General features: G+C 46.9%; 1 protein-coding gene across 3 annotated transcripts in view; it reads left to right on the forward strand.

Moving 5' to 3' along the window:
- Positions 1–20,080, forward strand: part of Fsd2 (fibronectin type III and SPRY domain containing 2) — a 33,321-nt gene that overhangs the window by 4,352 nt on the left and 8,889 nt on the right. For 2 of the 3 annotated variants that reach the window (XM_035442417.1, XM_035442418.1), the window contains 7 exons: positions 3,345–3,575; positions 4,665–4,687; positions 6,759–6,880; positions 9,118–9,273; positions 13,614–13,748; positions 15,174–15,324; positions 19,465–19,598. In XM_035442417.1, coding sequence (XP_035298308.1) covers positions 3,345–3,575; positions 4,665–4,687; positions 6,759–6,880; positions 9,118–9,273; positions 13,614–13,748; positions 15,174–15,324; positions 19,465–19,598 — 952 coding nt within the window. The remainder of the gene's footprint in view (positions 1–3,344; positions 3,576–4,664; positions 4,688–6,758; positions 6,881–9,117; positions 9,274–13,613; positions 13,749–15,173; positions 15,325–19,464; positions 19,599–20,080) is intronic. The other variant, XM_035442419.1, reaches the window with a different exon arrangement.

Below are 20,080 nucleotides of genomic sequence, written 5' to 3' on the forward strand. Positions count from 1 at the left end.
TGTTGGCAGGGTAAAAAGTTCATGGGTGGTGGGGAGAGGGAGGGTTACCTAGGTAAGTGGTTTGGCAAGGAGGGTTACCTAGGTAAGTGGTTTGGCAAGGAGGGTTGCCTAGGTAAGTGGGCCTGTGGTTGGAACAAAGGATTGACGTCTGGGTCATGTTGTTCCTTCTGTGTGCTCAGGCTTCTAGAAGCCATTTATAATCAAAAGACAGTTCTATAACTGTGTGGCCTGCCAAGTTTGGCCTAAAAGTTCATGCCAAGCTGTATGGCTCCCAAAAATTGTCAAACAGGTTTCAGTAGCAAGAAAATTTTACTCAAAGCAAAACGATAGAGCAGATTAAAAATACACTGTCAAGACTGACAGTGGGGCTGGGCAGGTGGCACACACCTTTGAACCCAGTACTTAGGAGGCAGAGGCAGGTGGATCTCTGAGTTGAGGCCAGCCTGGTCTACATAGTGAGCTTCTGGACCACCAGGGCTATGTAGAGAGACCCTGTCTCAAAAAACAAAATAGGCTAACAACAGGACACATGAGTGAGAGCACTCATGGACGCTGATTATTATTTTGGGTTCCCTTAATGGGATTCAAGAAGAGAAGTCTGGTCATTAGGGGTATGTGGGCAACTCACTATTTTGACGGACAGGATTAGATTACATGAACCCTTATTCACTGCCCATATCCCTTCCCATGATGTATCTGATTTTAATCACTATGCATGGCCAACTATGCATAAACATAAGATGGTAAATACAACATTCTCTCTTCTTTGAGGACAAGGTTGACTTAATATACTTGCACCCAAATCCAGCCTAGGCCAGATCAGCACATTGCCCATAGTCCTGGATTGTGTTCCAGGGTCTGTTTGAATGGAAATGGGGTGTTATCAAGGGTGGCAGAGAAGAATAACTATTCCATTGTTTAAAGTATGTATACATGCAGCTCTATGCAAATAGGGGTCCTAGATTGCTGGAAGGTTGCTAGGTGCATTGTTCAGTGTCTAGGAGTGTGCAGAGCCCAAGACAAGGGGAGTCCAGGGTTGCTAAGCTATTCCCTATGTCTGCATTGCCTCAAAATGGACTTCTCATCAGCTCTCTTCCTGCCTGAAATGGCAAGAATGTAGATTCTTCATCCATGGACCAAGATTACTGAACTGAAGCTGTTCATGGTTGCCCATTGGTCATACTGTCCCCTACAGCTCCACAGAGTAAGAGCAAGTCCTCTGTCCTCGCCAGCTTTAGTTAAACGCTGCAAGACACTCATCCTTCCATCACCCTCAGCCTTAAAGGGAGAGAGAGCTGTCCCACTATTCCTGCGGATGGAGTGGGAAGGATGGAAGCACTTCTACTTTCAAACACGAGGTTGTAGGAAGAGGGATAAGAGTGAGATAGCTAGAGATAACTCGTTATGCTAGGACTGGAGAGATGGCTCAGAGGTTAGGAACACTGTTCTTCTAGAGGACCCAGATTTAATTCTCAGGTGGCTCACAATGGCCTGTAATTCTGGTTCTAGGCATCCAATGCCCCCTTCTGGCCTTTGTGGGCACTACACACATGTGATGCACAGACAGACATGCAGGCAAAACACCAAACATTCTTTTTTGTTTTTGTTTTTGTTTTTTGTTTTTTGTTTTTTGTTTTTCGAGACAGGGTTTCTCTGTGGCTTTGGAGGCTGTCCTGGAACTAGCTCTTGTAGAACATGCTGGTCTCAAACTCACAGAGATCCACCTGCCTCTGCCTCCCGAGTGTTGAGATTAAAGGCATGTGCCACCAACGCCCAGCTAACACCAAACATTCTTAAGTTCCTTATGCGCTATTCTGTCATCCTGCCATCTGCCATACTCTCAGATCCAAGTATCTTCATTCCCAATGAAGATACTAGGGACCTCCTGTTATCTCCACTGGAGAATCATCTATTGCTTCACCCTCTCACCATTCTGAGTGAGTCTCATGCACACAGCAGGTACTTAGTAACAGCCCTCTGAGTGACCTCTAGAAGCCTCTTCTTTGGAAATGCCTTTGTCATTGGATGAAGGTGGCAACAGCCAAAAACCACTGAGCTTTTGTGAGTTTCCAGTGTGAGAAATGGATACCAGAAATCCATCTGCTCTACTCAACATTTTCCAGCCTCTGTGTTCCCAGTTTAAATACTATGGCTATCAGCCAGGTGCGGTAGTGCATGCCTGTAATCCCAGAACTTGGAAAGCTAAGCCAAAGGGATTGCTGTGAATTCCAGGCCAGCCTGGCCTGCATAGTGGGTGCCAAGCCATATAGGGTCACCTAACAAGATGCTATGAGAGGGCTGGAGAGATGGCTCAGAGGTTAAGAGCACTGGCTGCTCTTCCAGAGGTCCTGAGTTCAATTCCCAGCAACCATCCATTATGAGATCTGGTGCCCTCTTCTGGTGTGCAGATATACATGGAAGCAGAATGTCGTATATGTAATAAATAAAATCTTTTTTAAAAAAGATGCTAAGAGAAAACTAACAAATACATAAATACTACACGTACCAGATCCAATGTCTACATTCTTCTTCCTGCATTTCCTCATACATCAGGCAGTGCCATTTACCACAACCCGTTCTTCTCTGCTTTCATATCTCTCCTCACTGGTGTGAACCAAGTTGATATACTGCTGGTGTTTATACAATCCATGTATCACTCAGTGAGGACAGATATCGTGAGATGTGGGAGCACAGGAGGGAATGGCAGGTGGACATCTCTCAGGGCAAACATTTCTGTCTTGAAGTCAAAGCCTCCAGCAACACACTGATTAACCATTGATAAGCTCCCAGGCTGGTTGCTATGGTAACAGGAGGTAGCTGAAACAGGGAGAGGATTACAACATGCTGCCAGGAACCATAGCAGCACTTTCTGGTAAGGCTGCTCAGGGCCGGGGACCACACATCTCAGTTGGCGAAGTTTGAGCACCCGAGTTTGACCCCAAGAACCCACATAGAAAATCTGGGTGTGGTGACACATGCTTGTAATCCCAGTGTGGGAGGCAGAGAGAAGAGGATCTCTGGGGCTCGCTGGCCAGCCAGGCATACCTAATTGGCACACTCTCTGCCAGTGGGAGACTCTGTGGATGACACCTGAGGTTGTCCTCTGGTTTCCACATGCACAAACATGTATGTACTCACGCATGTTCATATGCATTAATTAATTAAAGATCATTCCTGGGGATGTAAGAAGGACTCTCTGTTTTCACTCCCCCAGCGTCCACTCCAGCATCCTGCTAAGTGAAGGGATGAAAACAGCTCTGGGTAGATAGAGTTTCATGTCCACAGTGACTCTAGCCAACATATCACACACACTAAAAGGATGCTTGGGGTCAACTGTCTTGCAGGAGAATTTTGGAAGACAAGAACAAAACTTTGAGTCACATTACAATGAGATCTTGGAAACCCTTGCTCAAAAGTATGAAGAAAAAATTCAAGCCCTAGGAGAGAAAAAGAAGGAGAAGCTGGAATCTTTATATGGACAACTGGTCACCTGTGGAGAAAACCTTGACGCCTGTAGAGAGCTGATGGAAACCATAGAGGAGATGTGCCACCAAGAGAAGGTTGAGTTCTTAAAGGTCTGTGGTGAAACAGAAAGGAAAGAAACAAAACCATGAGATGAAATCCAAGGTCCAGCCTGGAGTAGGCTAGCCTACCCTCTGTCCTCCCAGAGATCTGAGTTAACTGTGATGGTCAATATCTATATGATGTTCATGGTGGGAGGCTGTCCCTCCATCTCTCCACATCACTTTATTAGTGGCCAAGAAGGCAGGAACACCTGGCCCTTTCCTTCTACTGCTCCCCAGGTAACTCCAAGCTTTGTTCCTGTCTCTTGATCATTGACTGTCCCTTGATCATGGAGGTGAGTAAAGACAGTATCCTGAGAGTTTCTTGGCTGCCTCCGCTGGCTTCTCTTGGATCTCTGGGAGAAAGTTGGTCCAGGTTAATAAGGTACCTTAAATTGTCCTGTGCCAAGGTGGCAGTTATAAATCTTGCTTTGTAACTTCCTACATATGCCAAAAATATCAATTTCTTAATTATATTCAAATCATATCAAATCTGGCTCAAACCCCATATAGCAGAGTTAACGGGAATTTCAGCCTCATTTAGGGATCTTGCAAGGCCCTGCGGGACTATGGTGCAGATGTGGGTTCACAAAGAGGTCCTCAGGATCTTCTCAGACACTGAGTATGAGCCCTCATTGTCCAAGCTCGTAGCTACCCCTCAAAGCGCAGTCATACCTCCTTCTCACCTTGATCATGGATAAAGATGGACAGCAACCTGGCAAGTGCTGCAAAAGGAACCAACGCTCAGCCTCTTGAGCCAGTGGTCCCATGGTGTCACTGTATCTCAAACACAGAATGTAGGAAACCACGAATTACTTACGATGGTAAGAACTTGCAGACAGCCAGTGTCCTGCAACAGAGGAACCATTGAGTAAACAATGCTGTTTCTAGGGATGATCCCTTGCAGTCTTTGTAGTCAGTGGCTGAAGGACCCTGTGTGACCCGGGAGGTGTAGGAATGCAGAAGGAAAAGGCACAAACATGGTGGTTTTCTTAGGGGTGATTCCCCCTTTTTGGTAATTTCCAACTTAAAAAATTACATTTTATATTGTTGAGAAAAATTATTTCCTAAATTGGTTTAATATTTTCTCTTCCTTTTCAGGATGCAGTGGCTATGACTGACAGGTAATAGTTTTGTCCTGACTTAGTTTCAGTGTCCATTCCTTTTACTTCTAGACTCAGTTCCACTAGGTTACCTGCTTCCCTTTTCAGTTCCAGTGGACCTATAAATAGAATAGTACTGGTTTTGCAATGGCGGTGTGAGGTCAGTGGCGCCCTTTGAAATTGAATCTTAGAATATTTTTGGGGGGGGCAGTGGTTCGAAGCAGGATTTCTCTGTGGTTTTGGGGACTGTCCTGGAATTAGCTCTTATAGACCAGGCTGGTCTCAAACTCACAGAGATCTGCCTGCCTCTGCCTCCCGAGTACTGGGACTAAAGGTGTGCACTACCACAGCCCGGTGAATCTTAGAGTCTTTGGGCTAGACGGGAACATGTGTTGAGGCCCACCCAGCAAGCCTGTGCCCAGCCCCCGCCCCCCCACACACATACACACAAGAACTTTGTTCCACTGGGAGAAACTGAGGACTGGTACATGTCCCAAGCCCTCCTCAGCCCTTGGTCATATTGTGGCAGAAGGCATGCAAATTTTAAAGTCAGACACAGCAGTTAAAGCTGCTTCCACAGTGACCTTAGGCAGATCCAAATCCATTGCCCTGCCTTCCCAATTTACAGACAGGGGTGGTTCTGAGAGGACTTAGTAAGACAGTGTCTGCAGAGCAACATGGGAACTTAATGTAAAGGCCGAAGTACACATGTTTTGACAAAAAGGACTTGGATTTCAAATTCCACCTTTGCCACTTAGAAGCCTTGTGACTGCCAGGGAGCAGATGCAAGACCATCGAGAGCCTCTGGAGCAGCAAAGCCAGGGCTCTTGACCTTGTGGGGTACGAGGCTCCAGAGCAGAAACCCTGAGTCCATGTGGGGATGTGGGGTGATGAGGGAGTGGAGAAAATGTGGCTGTGCATCCTGCTGATGGACAGACTCCCATTCTTAGGCCCAGCCCTTCCTCTTTCCCCTGGGAGGGATTTGACCAATGTTTCTCAACCTGTGGGTCAAAACCCCTTTAGGGGAGTGGTCAAAGGACCCTTTCACGGGAGTCACCTAAGACCAAGGAGAACACAGATATTTACATTACAATTCACAACAGTAGCATAAATGGAGTTATGAAGTAGCAATGAAAATAATTTTGTGGTTGGGGGTCACCACAGCATGAGGAACTGTATTAAAGGGTCGCAGCCTTAGGAAGGTTGAGAACCACTGGTTTAGACATTGATGGATGGTTCGGATAGGAAGTGTTCCCTAACAGGCTCATGGGTTGAAGGCTTTGTTCTTAAAGCAACTATGTTCAGAAGTGGGTTCTGGGGAATGATTGGATCAGTAGAGCTCGGATCTCATGAATGATGATCCTTTGATGGGTTCGTAACTCAATGGTACAGGGGGGAGATGGTGGAGATGAGGAGCTGGGGCCTAGTTGAAGGAAATGGGTCACTAGAGGTTTGAAGGGTATGTCTTGTCCCTGGCTCGCTCGCCTCTCTCTGCTTCCTGACTGCCCAAGATAAGCAGATTTCCTCCATTTTGCCCCCCCTCCCATGTTTCCACTACAGGCCTAAGAGCTGAGCCAGCTGACCATGAACTTAAAACACAGGCATAGTAAACATTCCCTCCCTTTCAGTTGCTTATCTCAGTGATTGTCAAAGCCACAAAATTCTAAGGAGGTAACCTCCAGGCCCATCATCAAATCAGATAGCGAAATCTAGAAGCAAGTGAAGAGATGCAAACTTGACAGAGGCCCTCTATTTCCTCCTAGTAACCTAGCCCTATAGATATACCCTAAGAAGAAAGCTCCTCCATCTTTGTGTGAATTTGTGGGTTTTTTGTTTTGTTTAAAAAAAACAAAACAAAACAAAAAACACGTGTGAGTGTTTCGCCTGCATGAATGTCTATGGACCATGTGTGTAGCTGGTGTCCACAGAGGCCAGAAGAGAGTATCACATACCCTGGAACTGGGGTTACAGAGGGTTGTGAGCTGCCCTTTGGATGCTGGCAATTGAACCTAGGTCCTCTGGAAGAGCAGCCACTGCTCTTAACTGCTAATCCAACTCCCCAGCCCCTGGCCGTGTCTTTTTATACCTGCAGACTGGGGAAATTCCTGAAAACCAAAACAGACGTGGAGCTCTCTGCACAGCCTGAGTTTGAAGACCAGACCTTGGATTTCTCTGATGTGGAGCAGCTGATGGATTCCATCAACACCATTCCAGGTGCATCTCCACAGGAGCTTGATTTCAGAGAGAGAGAGAGACAAAGAGACAGACGGGGACAGACAGAGACGGAGAGTGACAGAGACAGAGAGACAGAGAGAGAAAGAGACAGAGAGACAGAGACACAAGGAGAGAGACAGGGAGAGGCAGACAGAGACAGAGAGAGAGAACACACGTGGACCTAAATGGACAGTATAATATGTGGAACAAACCTTTCACAGAAAGATAAACACTGCACATTCGCCTTCTGTGAGGTGCCTGAAGAAGTGGAACTCACAAAATCAGCAAACAGAATGGTGGCAGCCCAGGACTGGGGAGGGAGAGATGGGAACTGCTGGATGCCTCTCTCTGTGTGTGTGTGTGTGTGTGGTGTGTGTGTGTGTGTGTGTGTGTGGTGTGTGTGTGTGTGTGTGTGTGTGTGTGTGTGGTGTGGTGTGGTATGTATGTGTGTGGTGTGGTGTGTATGTGTGTGTGTGGTGTGTGTGGTGTGTGTGTGTGGTGTGTGTGTGTGTGTGTGTGGTATGTGAGGTTTGTGTGTGTAGTGTGTGTGGTATGTGGTGTGTTTGTGTGGTGTGTGTATGTGGTGTGTATGGGATGTGTATGTGTGTATGTGGTGTGTGGGGGATGTGTGTGTGGTATGTGTGTGTGGTGTGTGTGTGTGGTGTGTGTGTGGGGGATGTGTGTGGTATGTATGTATGGTGTGTGTGTGTGTGTGTGTGTGTGTGTGTGTGTGTGTGTGTGATATGTGTGTGTGGTCCTGGGCTGGGACCCCGGAGGCCTGAGTTTTCCGGGAGTCTAATATGGCCAATATGCTGCAGGAATCCTATCTGCAAGATGTATAGAACTGAGCCTGGCTATTTGTGTGGATGCTGGGGCTCTAAGATCAGGTCCTCGGGTTTATTTGGCAAGCCCTTTCCTGACTGAGCTACCTCCCCAGCTCAGGTTTATTCCTTCTAAGGCTCAGCAATATTCCATCGAGTAAACATACCACAATTTCTTTCTCCAATAATCTGTCGATGGACATTAGGTTGGTCTCTTACCTTGGCCACTGTGAATACAGCACCATGAAATGAATGCGCAAAATCTCAAGGATCCTGATTTCAGTTCTTTTGGTTATATGCCTAAAAGTAGGATTGCTGACCCGTTTGACAGATCTCTTCTCCCCCTCACTCCATTTGAGTGCTGGGAATTGAACCCAGAGCCTCATGCATGCTATACAAGTGCTGCATCCCTGAGCTACTTTTCCAGCCACCACCCCTTTTTCAAGATTTATTTATTTATTATGTATACAGTGTTCTGGCATGTAGATGATTGTGAGCCACCATGTGGTTTCTGGGAATTGAACTCAGGACCTCTGGAAGGGCAGCCATTGCTCTTAACCTCTGAGCCATCTCTCCAGCCCCTCCCCCTCCTTTCTTTTTAAAGCTAAGATCTACTATATGCCCAGATGGTCTTGTACTCCTGGACTGAAGTGATCCTCTGGAGTATCCAGGCCTCTTGGGTGTGACATTATGCTAACAGTTCCTTATTAAATTTTTGGTGGCTTGCCATGCTGTTTTCCACAGTGGCTGTAAAAAGTACATGTCCCTGGCAGTACGCATGGCTTCCAGTTCTCTAGATCCTTGCCATCTTTTGCTTTTTGAGCGTGGCAATTCTAGCAGGAGTGAGGGGCTAGCTCATTATGTTTTGGGGTGCTTTGTTTGTTGTTTTTAGTTTTGTTGAGACAGGGTCTCACTCTCTACCCAGATTAGCTATAGAACTCACCTATAGTATAGCTATAGTAACCCGGGCTCTCCTCACACTTGTGATCCTCAGCCTACCAGGTGCTGGGATCAGGCATGCACCACCACACATGACCCTCAGGTTATGGGTTTGATCTTCATTTTCCTCATGGTTACTGATGTTGAGCACCTGTTCACACTCTTGGTGGTAATTGGTATGGCTCCTTTAGACAAACATCTGTTTGAGCCCTTTGTTCGTTTTTTAAATGATGTTATTTAAGAGGTTGTCTGTTTTGTTTGCCATTGAGTTTTGGAGATTCTTCAGTGTTTTGAGTATCAGTTATAAATATCTCTTGTCTGTCTTCCATGGGCACCAGGCTTGCACATGGTGCACAGACATGCATGCAGACAAAACACCCATGCACACAAAACCATACAATAAAATAAAAAGTGGCTACCCTGCCCCACACCTGCACATACGGCTCCTCAATGTTGTTTTCTCTTTTTGTTTTTCAGCTCCCTCTGCTCCAGTGATAAATCCACAGGCCCCGAACTCGGCCACAGGATCCTCCGTCCGGGTGTGCTGGAGCTTATATTCTGATGACACTGTGGAGAGCTACCAGCTGTCCTATAGGCCAGTGCGGGACAGCTCACCTGGCAAGGGCCAAGCAGGTAAGGTGTAGAGCCTGAAGAGCTGATGCTGACCAGAAAGCTCCAGGGTATGGCCTTTGCTCTGGGCAGCTTTAGGCCTATCTTCACCCCCAGGAAAATGGCTTGTGTGGTACTAGGGCTGGGACCATCCTTCCACCAACAATCCACCAGCCCTTCTCCTGTGAGCAGTGTATTTGTATTAGCCATTGGCTAGTTACTTTTCTTGTTGCTGTAAACAAATACTGACATGAGAAGCAACTTTAGAAGAGGAGGGTTTATTTTGGCTCACAGTTTGAGGGTACACAGTCCAGCATGGCAAGGAGGGCGTTGTGGCAGGTGCATTGTAACCACAGTCAAGAGACAGAAAGATATGAATGCTGGTGTTCTACTCACTTTCTCCTTTATATTCAGTCTGGGAACCCCACCCACAGAATAGTGGCTCCCACATTAAAGGTGGGTCATCCCTCCTCAGCTAAACATCTTTGAAAATGCCTTCAAAGACACCAGAGTCTGGTGATTCAAATCATCCTTGGTCATTCAAAATCTCATCAAGTTGGAAATTAAGATGAATCATCATAGTCAGCTTATTGTTAACATAACAACTATCAGAGATAAATCAACTTTTAAGTAGGAAACTTTAGTAACCCATGGTTTCCATCTTTAATGACACAGTATATCACGACACAGTGTGGCAGAGAAGCTGCTCACCTGATAGCATCCATGGTGTCAAGAGAAACTGGGAGAGGCTGGGAGTGCCAATATCCCTTTCAAGGTCATGTTTTCTAATACCTAACCTCCTCCCACAAGGCCCCACCTGCTAAAGTTTTCACCACCTCCTGGGGTATTTGGCTAGGGACAGCCTTCAACACATAGCTGTTGGGAGGCACTTCATTAAATCATAACAAGAATGGGATATCAGATTGCAGAAAACTACCTCCCCCAAGCCCCACAGACCTGAATTGAAGTAATGAGCATCTGGTTCTGCTGGCAGGTCTGTCCAGTATGAGTGGGGTCAGAGTGAGATTGCCGGGCTTGGCGATCTCCATTTAATAGTTGAGGATGGTGAAGGCTCAGAGAGAAACAAGCTGTCTGTGGGTCACAGTGAGTTGTGGCAGAACCAGGATGAGAACCAGGTCTGCAGGCTCCCTTCCCAGAGCACCTCACACTGTTCCAGGCTATGCAGTGGAGGTTCTGAGTTAAGGGAGGTGAGGACAGCATTTCTGCCCAGGGGCCAGGAAGGAGGAGATTTTCAAAAAAATATTTTTCATTTTTTGAAAGTTTCATACATTTATACAATGCATATTGGTCATATCTGTGCACCACTACCCCACCGCAGCTCCTCCTAGTGCCCCCACCCCATCTCTCTCCCAACTTCATGTCCTCTTTTATTTTTGGTTTTTGTTACTAATAACCCCAAAGCCAATTAATGCTGCCCATAGGCATATGGGTACACAGCCATCCACTGGGGCATGAGCAACCTACTCAGATGCCATCAACCACCAGTGGGTCTCCAGGGCCCTCCCCCACCCAAGTGGAAAGCCCGGCTGGCTTGATGTTTTGGGGTAACCACAGCTGCTGTCAGTTGACATGTGCAGTGGCAACATGATGTCTAGAAGTTAGAACTTCACAGCCCTCCTCCCCATGTGCCCCCGAAATTCTTTCTGAGCCCCCCATCCACAGCTAACCACTCATATTCATTTATAGTTGGCACTTTGACCAGTTTGAGTCTCTGCATTAATCACTACCCACTGCAGAAAGAAACTTCTCTGACCAAAGTTGGGAGCAACACAAATCTATGGGTGCAAACATAAATGTTCAGAGTGCAGCTTGACAACATGACTGTTTATCAGAACAACAGTAGGTTCCCCCGAAGGGCCTATGATCTCCCTGGTCATGAACTCTAACTCAGGTTTACAGTACCAGGCATGAAATCACTCCTGTGGAGCAGACCTCATAACCGATTAGAGAATGGTTGGTTACCCACATAACTATCAGGCCACTATTGCACCAGTGAGTCTATTTGCCACCAGCAGGTCAGTGCCACAGCATGAACAGTCAGTCCAGTGCTAGCGAAAATGACTTTTTTTTTTTTCTACAATAGGCTACATAGTACCTACTGGCACTGTGAGGGCTAGCCTGCAGGAAGGATGTTTCTATTCTAGTATCAACTTTATCTTTCTATGCTCTGTGAGCAGGTCATGTGTTGGGCAACCAGCAGCAGTGGCAATTGCCTATTCTGTTTAATGGGGTCTGAGAGACATCTCTGACAAATGACTCATATAGGGAAGTAGCTGTGGTGAACATGAACAAGAAATGTCCCCCAAAGGCTCAAGTATTTGAATACTTGAATACTCCAGTTGGTGGTTGCTATTTGGGAGGTTTAGGATGTAGCCTTGCTAGATGAAGTCCGTCACTGGGGATGGGTTTTAGGAGTAGGTAGCCTCACGCTACTTCCAGTCCCCCTCTCTACTTGGAGCTCCTGGTTGAATACTCAGCTTCCTGCTCCAGCTGCCAAGCCTCCTGCTTCTGTACCTCCCCACCTCTGCAGCCATAGACCCCAGGAAACTTTCTTCAATAAGTCACACTGGTCACATTGTTTTATTGCAGCAACAAAAAAGTGGCCAGTGCAGTAGCCTATTCCTAAAACTGTGATTTTCATTAACAACCCCTGGCCTCTGAGAGCAGATCTATCCACGAATGCAGGGTGCTGTTTTGTTTTTATAATTATTATTAGTTTACCAAGTAACAGATTTCTTTAATACATCTTCATAACTTTTAATTGGCTAGATTTCTGAGAGAAGGTCTTTTTGTTTTTATAATTAGTTTACCAAGTAACAGATTTCTTTAATACTTCTTCATAACTTTTAATTGGCTAGATTTCTGAGAGAAGGTCTAAATAACCCAGAGTGGCCTTGAATTCACAGCTATCCTCCTGCATCAGCCTCCTTGGTCCTAGGATTACAAATGTGCACCACCACGTATTAGCCTTGTGCCAGTTAGTTTTTGCTCTGTAACAATATTCCTGCCTCATGTCTTAAAATAACACACATTTATTGTTTTATAATTTTATGGGTTGGTTAGACTATTCAGGTTTGGGACCCCTTGAGTGCCATCAGACGGTCCAAGGTGGCCTTATTCATTATGATGGTTTATCTCCATTGTCAACTTGAAGGATTTAAAATCACTATGGAAACACATCTCTGGGTGTGTCTGTGTTTCCAGAAAGGTTTAACAGGGCAGGCAAGATCCACATGATGTACCAGACTGATTCGAACAGGGAAAGCTCTATGAGCAGCAGGGCCCAGTGCTCTGCTTCCTGCCATGTGCATGGAAACAATGTGAGCAGCTGCCACCTTGCCTTCCCTGCCCTGAAGGAAATAACCCCTTCCTTCCTTAAGTTGCTTCTCATCAGTAAAAGTAACTCTTGTCTTCTAGTCTGGCCCTCCAGGGGGCAGCTGGTACCCCTGGTGCAAGGGTGGGGGTAGGGGAGTTTTCTCCCTGTGATCTTGAACTCTCCAGAGTGTGTCCTTAGACTCATTCATATGTAGCAAAAGCATTCCCAGCAGTAGGGGGAGGGGGGCGAGCCCCTCACTGTGTCCAAGCCTTCTCTTGTGTCATGCTTGTCACAGAACCACCACTAAGGTATGGTAAGACCCTCGAAAAGCTGAGGCTTCCAGGATCTTAGCCCAGGACCTCGGCCACCCCAATCACAGGATGGAGGTGAAAGCTTGATGCAAATTGCATGAGGCTTTATTGTAGTTTAACGGGCTAACCCCATGTTAGCTCGGGTCTTTCATCCACCGGTCATGTCGGATGGCTAGCAAAGACAGTTCGAAGCCACTGCATACAGATCTTTATAGAGCAGTGTAAGGGGAGTGTCTGGGGTACGCACAGGTTCAGGATTGGTGTGCCTCCGGGCTTGGAGGGTTTGCCCTGTGTTGATTGGTCAACTGGTTGTTATGGCCCATAGGCCCTCCCAGGGTGGTTGCTATGCTCTCTGCATCATTGCTGTGCGCTTGTCCGTAAAGCACACCCAGTGCCATAAAGCATAGCACCACCAGTTAACTTCTGATTGGTTCCTTGCCACGAGGCAGGCATCTGACCTCTAAGTGACCAAGGCAAGGTTATGGCAAGCACATGTTCGGCTGCTATGGGTGCCGAAATGGGGACCTGGCCCCTTCAGTATCATCAAGTAAGCCCCACTTCAAAGTCTGGTAGGAAGCCAGAGCCTCTTAGCACAGGTGTCAGGGACATGCCTGCAGAGGAGGGAGGATCTGCAGCCTGGTTTTTTCACAATGGGACACAACAAAGCCACATGGCCTTTAACGGTTTGAATTCTGACTTTTTTCTTTCTCTTCCAGAGTTTACCATGACTGTCAAAGAAACATACTGCTCAGTAACAAATCTTGAGCCAAATACCCAATATGAATTTTGGGTGATAGCTCAGAACAGGACTGGCCCCAGTCCCTCCAGTGAGCACGCAGTATACATGACAGGTACTGAGCTATTCATTCTCATTCAAGGTGACACAGGAGTTGCAGGTTTCCAGATGTGCCTGGGTTTTCCATTTCATTTGAAAGAATAGAGCCTGTGTGCACCACCACCTCCCTCTGGTTTCTTTCTTTTCTACTCTTTTTTTCTGTATTTCATTTAATACATTAGATCTACAGGCCTGGTGTTGTTAGGTGTTATGCCCAGTTCAGGGAACCCCAAAAACCCACCACCAAGGAGGCGATTCACCAAATGTAAAAACAAAGGTTTCTTTTATTACAAGCTGCAGCCTGGACTCCACTGGCTTGGGAGCAAACAGAATACAGTTTACAGAATACAGCCAAGTGGGGTTTTTAAAGATGAACATCCCAAAGCTGGAAGCCCTGAGATTACAAATTTCTGTGGTTACATAACATAAAGTAATAACCATGTGTTAAAATAAGATACAATTGAGTGGAATTATGGCAGGGGATTTGTTTTGTTAACTATCTCCAGGGCAAGAGGTCTTTACAACTAGGAGTTGATGGTTATCTGGTCTTTGGAACTAAGGAATGTTGACACAGCTGAGGGTGTGATATCTGGTCTAAGGCCTTGAGTCACTTGGGCCTTTGTTTTACCTATGTGTTAGGTTGCCTTTTGGGAACTTAGAAAAGCTTGAAATTTTTCTTTTTCCTATGTGGGATTTGTATTCTAAGTTTTTAGACTTTATTACTTTTTTCCATTCATAGGGACTCTTTTTTTTCATGGTTTGCCTGATATCCACAACTATACTGACACTAGGGACATGTATTAAGTTAATTTTCTATTGCTATATTGAAACACTATGTCCCAGGCAACTTAAAGATGGAAGGATTTATTTGTGGTTACGGTTCCAGAGGGATAAGAGTCACAGCACACCTTTAATCCCAGCACTCGAGAGGCAGAGGCAGGAAGATCTCTGTGAATTCAAGGCCAGCCTGGTCTACAGATCGAGTTCCAGGACAGGCTCCAAAGATACAGAGAAACCCTGCCTTGAAAAACAAAACAAAAAGTCACAGCAGAGACATGGCAGCAGGTATAGAGGCTGGAACAGGAAACTGAGGACTTGTATCTTGAACTGCAAGTGCTAGAGAGAGTGAACTTGAACTTGAAATGGTGTGAGTCTTTACATCCTCAAATCCCACCTACAGTGACACGCTTCCTCCAACAAGGCTACACCACCTAAAACTCTCCAAACAGGGTTACCAGGTGGGGACCAAACATCCAAATGCCCTAGACTATGTGGGACATTTATTACTCAAACTCCACAGGCTTAGTGACCATCCTCAACCTCAGGGATGTCTGAAAGGGTTTCCAGGTGCTTGCATTGCTGTGGTGTTTGTCCACGGCTCTTAAACAAATGGCCGGGACTGAGCCTAATGGCTGTTCTGTCTACTTTCTCCTGCGCTCAGCTCCCTCTCCCCCGACTATAATAAGTGAGGCGACCAGAAGCTGTGAAGAGGCTGCACTCATTTGCTGGGAGTCTGGGAACCTGAATCCTGTGGACTCATACACAGTGGAGCTGATCCAGGCAGAAACACCGGAAGCCTCCGGGGTGACAGAGTGAGTCTGAAGGGCCTTTGCTGGTTTCTAAGCACATGCAGTGTGGGGACCAGGTCAGAATCTGTGACACATAGTCATCTTTTTTTTTTGGGGGGGGGTGTTTCGAGACAGGGTTTCTCTGTGTAGCTTTGGAGCCTGTTCTGGCACTCGCTCTGGAGACCAGGCTGGCCTCGAACTCACAGAGATCTGCCTGCCTCTGCCTCTCGAGTGCTGGGATTAAAGGCGTGTGCCACCAACGCCACATAGTCATCTTAATTAGGGTACTTGAGGCTCCCAAGAAGTAGCTAGAATGCTATTGAACATGAATGATGAATGCAAGGGGGAAAAATCTGAGTCAGCTTTTTTTTTTTTTTTAATACAACTAAGGGCTGGGAGGATAATTTTTCTTTTCAAGACAGGGCTTCTCTGAGTAGTTCTGGTTGTCCTGGAACTCACTTTGTAAACCAGGCTGGCCTTGAACTCACAGAGATCACCTATCTCTGCCTCCCAAGTGCTGGAATGAAAGATGATCCACCCCTGCCGGCTCTGGGGGGAGGGGTAATTAAGGGCACAGTGGCTAAGAGCGCTTTCTGTGTAAGTGTGAGTATCTGAGTTAGGATCCTCAGCACCCATGTGAAAGGTGGGCATGGTTCTGCACCTGTAACCCCAGGAGGACCACTAGGGCTTGCTTACTGGCTGCCAGCCTAGCTCCAGGACCAATGAGAGACCCTGTCTCAAAAAAATAAAAAAATAAAAACAGAAACTAACAGAGAAGAACACTGGATGTCCTCCTCTACCCCATGTGTGTGCACATGGGTACATACACCGACACACACCTATGTGTGCACACACTGCACATACACACACACACACACACACACACACACACACACACACACACACACAGTCTAAGATTTATCTTTAGGTCAACCATAGTGGCATATGCCTATAAACTAAGAACTTGTAAACTAAGGCAGAAGCATTGCCAAGGGATGGCCTGGGTCACAGAGTGCAACCTTGTCTTAAGAAACAACAATAAAAACAAAGCAACCACTGGGCAGTGGAGGCACAGGCCTTTAATCCCAGTACTCGGGAGGCAGAGGCAGGTGGATCTCTGTGAGTTCGAGACCAGCCTGTAATACAGAGTGAGTTCCAGGACAGCCTCCAAAGCCGCAGAGAAACCCTGTCTTGAAAAACAAAAACAAACAAACAAACAAAAAAACCCAAAACCAAAACCAAAACCAAATCCCCCCAAAACAAAAGCAAACAATTTAGGCATGGTGTTACACATCTATAATTTCAGCACTTGGAACATGGAGGCAGGAGGATGAGGGGTTTAAGATCATCCTTGTCTATATAGCAAATTGAAGCCCTGAAACCTTGCCAAAAAAAAAAAAAAAAGATTTCCTTTTCATTCACATCTGGCTTTATGGTACCAGAATCTAGAAAAACACATTTCTTACCCTGTGGAGCTCATAGTCCAGGGAGGAAAATAAGTATGAGCAAACCAATAAACTACGTGTAAAATACACAGTTCAGAGAGAAAGAGATACAATGGAGAGAATGATAGTGGAGGAAGGGCCTATCCTTCTGATAGATGTTTAAACTGAGTCCAGGATGGGATGACTGAGCCTGAGAAGGGCAAGAGTGAGCCACATGTTTTTGGGAGAGGAGAAGGGCTTCGTGGGACCTTGGGGATGGGAGTGGGCTGGATACACTGCAGAGACTGGAGCTAATGTGACTGACATTAGGGCACAAGAAAGAAGGGCATAGGAATGAGAAGGAGGCTTGATGCACCGTGTACAAAGGATACAGAAGGCTGTCTGGAGAGCGAGAGGCCTTTCCAAGTCCATGAGGACAGGACATGTGGCCACCAGGGTCTACAGGTCCCAAGAGTCGATGGCAAGGCACCACAGAGGAAGCGTGGCTGCTTCTGGCTTATCGCCAGGCAGTATAGCCAGGCCATTCTAAAGCATACAGATCAAGGGACCATCCAGCTGGACAGCCCAGGCACTGTCATGGCGTCCAGGGGAGCTCTGCTGTGGAGTGAGAGCAGGGGTGCACAGAGCTGCATCAGGGGAATGGAAAAGGCCCTGGAGGCCAGCTGTTAGGGATGCAAATTCTTTTCTTTATTTTTATTTTATTTTTTGGTTTTTCGAGACAGGGTTTCTCTGTGTAGCTTTGGTGCCTGTCCTGGAACTTGCTCTGTAGACCAGGCTGGTCTTGAACTCCCAGAGATCGGCCTGCCTCTGCCTCCCGAGTGCTGGGCTTAAAGGCGTGCACCACCAATGCCCAGACTCTTTTCTTTATTATTACTATGTTTATTAGTTTATTTTACATCCCAACCTCAGCCTCCCCTCCCTTGTCTCCTCCCACTCCCTCCCCCTCCTCCCCTCCATTCCCCCCATCTACCCCTCCTCCTCCTCCGTGATCACTCCCAAAGGAAGGCAATTCTAATGCTGGCCTTGTGTGGGAGCCTGTGTAAGGAAGTGTAAACTTACTGTGGACTATGGACAGAGCAGAGTGCAGGATGTTCTTCCACAGGGGCCCGTCCATATAGAACTGCATAAACTATGATGAGCAAACGCACTTGAAAGCAAGGATGTGAGATCTGTCCACATTATCTCTGTAGGAAAGGCAAAGGCCAGGGAAGAATATTCTTGTTTCTTTTCACGAGACCAAAGATGATAAGACATAGCAGCAGGTGTGTTCCCTGCTGTTCTTGTAGTCACTTAAGCTAACTGTAAACATCACCTCATGTTTTGCTTGCTTTAATAATAAAATGAGAAGGGCTTTGTTTGCACTACTCTAGAGCTTAAATATTTGGAGTCCCCTGGTTACCCCACACAGCTCTTTGGCATCTTCCTTCAATCTGTGGAGACAGTTGATGGCCAGGACTGGTTGACAGCCGAGGAACCTAACATGTGTCCTATTTATCTGTTCTTGCCAGGATCTATGTGCCCATAGCCACCTCGAAGCTGGCTTTTGTTTTTCTTTCTATCTAAAGATCAGAAGTCAGGGGAGGGGTCCAGTGGTTCTGACCACAACAGTGATCAAGGTTTCCTTTGCTAATTATCATAACCTGGAATCTTGGGCCAACCCATAATGATGGAGCCCTCAGAGGACAGATCAGCAGCTCCAGTGACCTGAGGTGGCCCAGAACAAACTGAATCGCATGTCCCATCACCAAAGGGAAGGTCATAGCTTCTCCACGGGCTATGGCTCTTCCTTCTCCGTCCCTCATCCCATGCCAACAACCCTTCCCTCTCCAGCTCCTACTTTACTTTCTCCTTGCCACAGGACCTTTGCTCATGTGTCTTCTGTGCGGGAAACTATCCTATCCCTCTTTCATTCCTTTTAGTCATTCTTCAGAACTTAGCTTGAAAGTCACCACCACCCTCCCACACTGTAACACATAGTAGGCTTGTCATGAATACCATGGTGTTCTCCTGAGAAATGCCTCTCTTCCCACACAGACTGCAAGATCCCCAGGAATAGGGATTATGTTCAGTTTTCCTGAGGACATACATAGCACCTGGGATGGAAGGTTAATATCTACTAAATGAACAAGCAGAAATGCCCTTCTGGCCCAGAGCTGCAGCCGCTAACATGACATCCTGTCCTTGGATGGGTAAGGTGTCATATCTGTACATGAGCGCCATCCTAAAGACTTCTCTTGTCCACTGAACTGAAAGGAGTTTGACAACCACAGAAATCCAGATGGCACTTTATAAACTTGTATTCCCACACAGTCCAACTGAAATGAATCTGACTATTCTCTGTGGCCGCTGCTTTTAACAGGGTTGCCTGTTCATAGACATACACTGGCAGGAAGGCTTCTATGGGTCTAGGACTGTTCTACAGTTAGGGCCAGCCCTCAGGAGGACATAGCCCTAACAACCAGAGGGTACAGACACAGGGTACACACTCCACAATGTTCTAGTAGACACTTGGAGCACAGTGCTAGGTACTTGGGAAATCTGGCTGAGGAGCTTGGAAGGGAGATGGCCAGACACAGACTGGCAAGCAAGCTGTGGATTTTGGGAGACCTGCTCTGGGAGCTGACACTGGCTGTGCTGCTGTGGGTCAGAGAACAGTGGGTGTGACAGGGAGGGCTGGTGCTTGGGTTCATGCTGACAGCCGCTCTGCTTCTGTGCACAGGTCTGTTGTAGGCATCCCAACCTGTGAGTCCCTGATACAGCTGCAGCCTGGACACAGCTACACCATCTACGTCCGAGCCCTCAATGTTGGGGGCACCAGTGCCAGGAGTGAGCCTGCAACGGTGCACACCACAGGTCTGTGCCCCAGCCACACTCTTGGGACACAAAATTAGCCACTGTGCTGCAGACTCAGTACTGCTGAGAGTGCACTAGAGCCGGCAGGTGGTGGCGCACGCCTTTAGTCCCAGCGCTCAGGAGGCAGAGGCAGGCGGATCTCTGTGAGTTCAAGACCAGCCTGGTCTACAAGAGCTAGTTCCAGGACAGCCTCCAAAGCCACAGGGAAACCATGTCTTGACCTGCCCCCCCACAAAAAGAAAGAAAGAAAGAAAAATAGTGCACCAGAAAAACCTAACTAAGGCATTGAAGGGGCTCCTGCACCATCAAAGAAAGCCTTTGCTCTCTATAGATGAAGGACCAAGCCCCAGAGAACTCAGGTTGGCTGAGAAAGTGCTAGAACTCAAGACTTCTTTTCATGCCCCAGAGGCTGACCTGCTGGATCTGGGTGCCCTACATATTTCTTATATCACTGTTTTTGTTTTTTTTTTTTTTTCTTTCCA

Source organism: Cricetulus griseus, chromosome 3 (genome assembly GCF_003668045.3).
Source record: "Cricetulus griseus strain 17A/GY chromosome 3, alternate assembly CriGri-PICRH-1.0, whole genome shotgun sequence".
Taxonomy (NCBI): Eukaryota; Metazoa; Chordata; class Mammalia; order Rodentia; family Cricetidae; genus Cricetulus; species Cricetulus griseus.